The sequence below is a fragment of the Medicago truncatula genome, chromosome 7 (genome assembly GCF_003473485.1).
Source record: "Medicago truncatula cultivar Jemalong A17 chromosome 7, MtrunA17r5.0-ANR, whole genome shotgun sequence".
Lineage (NCBI taxonomy): Eukaryota > Viridiplantae > Streptophyta > Magnoliopsida > Fabales > Fabaceae > Medicago > Medicago truncatula.
The window spans coordinates 41,447,162-41,452,350 of record NC_053048.1 but is presented as its reverse complement, the minus strand read 5'-3'; the positions used below and the strand labels follow the sequence as shown (position 1 = coordinate 41,452,350).

Sequence of the window (5,189 nt, the reverse complement as noted above, 5' to 3'; positions counted from 1 at the left end):
ATTTTTCATCTTCGAATTAAGGGATTAGCCAATTCCGTTAAATTCAACTTTCATTTGAATATTTACTTTTTCACTCAAAAAAAAAAGTATTTGTGTATTTTGTTTTATGAAGTATTTAGTAACCGACGAACTCCGGTCTTTACCAACTTTATGTTTGTATTAAAATTAAATTATTATTTTTCATAAATAAAATATAGAAAATTTAGTGATTTTTGTAAGGGAAAAAAATTAAGTGATTTGTTTTTTTGTCAAGAAATTAAGTGATTTAATCCCTTACTATATATCATGCAATACCTTTTATTTTTAAAGGAAATTACGCAATACCTATATGGTTGGTAAATCAAATAATTATCAATACCAACCGAAATAAAATCAAACAAACTCATTATGCTTTACCATGTAGAAAAAGATATACGTTTGTTTACACATAAATCCAATTCTCACCAACTCCCATTTTTTTTCTCTATATTCAATATCAACCTGTTTCCAACCTTCTCTCTGTTCAAACACACAATTCATCACAATGGCTCTGTTTCTCACAATACCCCTTTCATTCATAGCCATTTTCCTCTTTTACACACTCTTCCAAAGACTGAGATTCAAGCTTCCACCCGGTCCACGACCGTGGCCGGTGGTTGGAAACCTCTACGACATAAAACCTGTCCGGTTCAGGTGTTTTGCCGAATGGGCCCAATCCTATGGGCCCATTATATCGGTTTGGTTTGGTTCGACTCTGAACGTGATCGTTTCAAATTCAAAGTTGGCTAAAGAAGTTTTAAAGGAGAATGATCAGCAGTTGGCTGACCGGCACAGAAGTCGGTCAGCGGCAAAGTTTAGTAGAGATGGGCAGGATTTAATTTGGGCTGATTATGGACCCCATTATGTGAAGGTTAGGAAGGTTTGTACGTTAGAGCTTTTTTCACCTAAGAGAATTGAAGCTTTGAGGCCTATTAGAGAAGATGAGGTTACTGCTATGGTTGAATCCATTTTCAATGATTCTACCAATTCTGGTATGTTATCTTTCTTTTTGTTTTCTTAATTTCATGTCTGTTTCTTAATACTCTGTTTTGTTTCGTTTTCTTTCATGAATGTTATGTTACTAATACTAGATGTTATGTTACTAATACTAGTAGAACATTGATGAGTTATTCTGGGTTTTCTACGTTATTTTGTTTATTGTTTACATAATTAAGAACGATATCGAAGGTAGAATAAATTTAGAATTGCTCATATATTTATCAAGATATAAAACATGTGATAAATTAATGAGACTCAATCTAATAAGTGAACTCGACGAATATATCTCATTAATCTTTTACTTATGTTTATCTCTTTTATAATTGAACAGTAATTTGAATAGGTAAATAAAAAAGTAAATTCAGACTAAGCACGGTCACCCAGCAAGACATAATAATGCACAAAATTATAATAAATATTTAATTGATGTCTGAAATTGTGAAAAGGTATTAGTTTAAAATCTTTTTTGTTGGGGACAACTTAATACTAAAGAATTTGTCATTGTAATTTTTGGTCAAAGTTCAAATTTGAACTGTTGTAAAATGACCATAAGCAACACGTTAATTTATAAGAATTTCTTTAAAAAAAAGTAACTTATAAAGAATTTATATTCTCCCCTTTTTTTTTTAAATTCCTAACATTAAAAATATTCAAAAATACAGTTTTGAATGTCTTTTAAATTATTAATATTATATATAAAATCCCTTTGAAGTTAGACTTTTCTTTTAATATGGCAAACTACTCTTAAGTTTTGTTATGCGTTTGGTAGGGTGTTAGTAGTAACAGCTAAGCAAATAAATTAGGTAAAATGCATAAGTGAGTGAATGTCAACGGAGAAATAGCAAATGATGCAATGAGTTAAGAGGTTTGGGAAAACTGTTTGTCTTATTTCGGTTGGTAAAGTTTGTATGTCAAAAAAACATGCCTTCATTAGTTGTTGAATTTTAGGTCTATAAATTTAGAGATGGCGTTGGTTTAACTAATTCTCCAACTACTCTTTTGTCCCCATTTTCTTTAATACTTCTTGTACTTCAATTTATTTTCTTATAAACTGGATATCTTTCGCGTGCGCAACTGCGAATATTAATTCTTCGAATTTTGTGGGATTCAAATGGGCGACAAAATTCATTAAGAATTTTAATGTTGTTGCATGCTCAATGCTGAATTCGAACTTAGGAGTTTGATTAAGATAGAAAGGACCCATATCATTTCATCTAAGCGCTTTTTAGTCTTCAATTTGTAGTGTTGTTTAGTAAATTCAATTTTTTTAGAGGAACCCTTCACTATATTTGTTACCTTTCTAAATCCGTCACCCATTTTGAACAATTTTTTCGTCACAACAATGAAATATTTCAACTAATGAGCAATAAAAAAATACAAAATATTTCAACTGATGATGGGAATCGACTCGATTTATTATCATAATTTATTAATTAAATCAATTAATCTGATAAACTATTTTTATTTACCTAACATGCATTAAGTTTGAAAAACGATTATGTACCATTTTTTTGAAAAAGCTTTGCCTGCCCTATATATAAATATGAATACAATGCTGGACTCTTTTATTATGTTCATTCAATATGCTTTATTGTTCCTTTGCCTTTCTTCATCCTTAAAAAATGCAACTACAAATATTAGTTGTCCCATCCCTACTTCCACGTTTTCTATGATTAGTCATATCACAAATTGACGAGCTACCTAATTTTTGGCTCTGGAGTAACAAGGAAAACATACTTGTACAAAAACTGTTGTAACAATGTTTTTTCACATAAAAGTTTTGTCAATAGCCCAAAGTATATTGTTTGGAGTTGTCTTAATTTGGCACATAATATATTTTGATCAAATTTGATACATGATTTTGACATCAAATGGGATGATTAATACAATTTAAATATGAGGTTAATTATGCTCATGAACAAAGTGTCGCAACTCGCAACTCATAAGTGTCTACTTAATTAAATGCAAGTTGAAAATGAGGTTAATTACGCTCCATAACAAATGTGTCAAAACTCATTAACTATCTACCGAATTATATAATCACGATGTTGAGCTTCATTAATCACAATTATATTGAACACAAAATCATGTTTACTAACTTATGTATATTAGAACATCTAAAAATTATTATGTATATCTGAACACATTTTGAATGATTAATGATCTATGTATATTTGAACACCTAAAAATTGTAGTTAACGACATTAAAAATTGTTTTAATTTTAGTTCATGGTCATTGACTTGTACAACTTTGTTAAACATGATTGACCGCACGTATTCAAATTGATCTCGACATTTGATGTCAATTTTGTGTGTCTAATTATTATTTCTCTTGTTTTTCTGCAGAAAATTTGGGGAAAGGTATACTGATGAGGAAGTATATAGGGGCAGTTGCATTCAACAACATCACCAGGTTGGCATTTGGGAAAAGATTTGTGAACTCAGAAGGTGTAATGGATGAGCAAGGAGTAGAATTCAAGGCTATAGTGGCAAATGGATTAAAGCTAGGAGCATCTCTAGCTATGGCAGAGCACATCCCTTGGTTGCGCTGGATGTTTCCACTTGAAGAGGAGGCTTTTGCTAAGCACGGTGCTCGTAGGGACCGGCTCACCAGAGCCATCATGGAAGAGCATACGCAGGCACGTCAGAAATCCGGTGGTGCCAAACAACATTTTGTAGATGCACTTCTCACTTTGCAAGAGAAATATGACCTTAGTGAAGACACCATCATTGGTCTCCTTTGGGTAAGTTTTTTATGGTTCTTAGAATTTTTATAATCTAAACAACTCTTTTGGTTTATTTTATCTCTATGTATTGAATTGAGATTTCCTAAGTTCATAAAACGACGCAGCTGCTACGATCTTCAAATCAGTACCGTTAAATCAAGATTGAACGATTGACATGTACATTTTTGTAAATATGATTCAGAGTACCGTCTTTAGATACTAGTAGTATAATCGTAATCTAATAGCGTTGATTGCCGATTGAAACAACTACATCCTTTTTCGAAAGTATGGAAATTAGATCTGTCTATTTCACAACTAAAAGCATAGCTCATATTTTTCTTTATTTGACAGGACATGATTACAGCTGGGATGGACACAACTGCAATATCAGTTGAGTGGGCCATGGCAGAGCTGATAAAGAATCCAAGAGTGCAACAGAAGGCACAAGAGGAGCTAGACAAGGTCATTGGTTTTGAAAGAGTCATGACTGAAACTGACTTCTCAAGCCTCCCTTATTTACAATGTGTAGCCAAGGAGGCTCTAAGGCTGCACCCCCCAACACCATTAATGCTCCCACATCGTGCTAACACCAATGTCAAAATCGGGGGCTATGATATTCCCAAAGGGTCAAATGTCCACGTAAATGTATGGGCTGTTGCGCGTGATCCAGCTGTTTGGAAAGACGCAACAGAGTTTAGACCCGAGAGGTTTCTTGAGGAGGATGTAGACATGAAGGGTCATGACTTTAGGCTACTTCCATTTGGAGCAGGTCGTCGAGTATGTCCAGGGGCACAACTTGGGATCAATATGGTGACATCCATGTTGGGTCATCTATTGCACCATTTCTGCTGGGCACCACCCGAGGGAGTGAACCCAGCGGAGATTGACATGGCAGAGAACCCTGGAATGGTTACATACATGAGGACTCCATTACAGGTTGTGGCCTCTCCTAGGCTTCCGTCGGAGTTGTACAAACGTGTGACAGCTGATATCTAATCTTTTTCTCATACTGCAATGTTGCTGTTTTTCAAAATGTTGAGTCAATTTTCTTATGGGATTTATTTCTACCATTGTGTCTATGTAACTATAATTGGAATACAATGTAAGGAACTATGTTAAGACTCATGACAAATGTAAGACTCGTGACAAATTTGACTTTGTTGCACCCTTCAGATTTTGGATTGAAGTTTCGGCAGTGTAATGAAAATTTTTCTTCTTAAAAATATGTTAAATTTGACTTAGTGGTCATAGTGCTTTATGCTATGCTGCTATAACATTTTGGTCATTACACATTGATGTACATGATCTCCGAAACACAGACACACCTGGGATTAGGAGTGTCATCGTGCCCAACACACGTACAACAAGTATCCAGCAACACAAACAAGTGTCTTAATAGCATTCAGGGGTGATCTTGTTCAGTTGTTCCTAGTTAAAGAATATGAG

At 33.8% G+C, this 5,189-nt stretch overlaps 1 protein-coding gene across 1 annotated transcript; it reads left to right on the top strand.

The window, feature by feature from the left end:
• The first annotated feature begins 382 nt into the window (after positions 1–382).
• Positions 383–4,966, top strand: LOC120576930 (cytochrome P450 98A2). The gene is made up of 3 exons (XM_039827703.1): positions 383–1,010; positions 3,364–3,761; positions 4,095–4,966. The coding sequence occupies exons 1-3, from the start codon at positions 524–526 to the stop codon at positions 4,737–4,739; spliced, it is 1,530 nt and encodes a 509-aa protein (XP_039683637.1). The 5' UTR covers positions 383–523; the 3' UTR covers positions 4,740–4,966.
• The last annotated feature ends 223 nt before the right edge of the window (positions 4,967–5,189 follow it).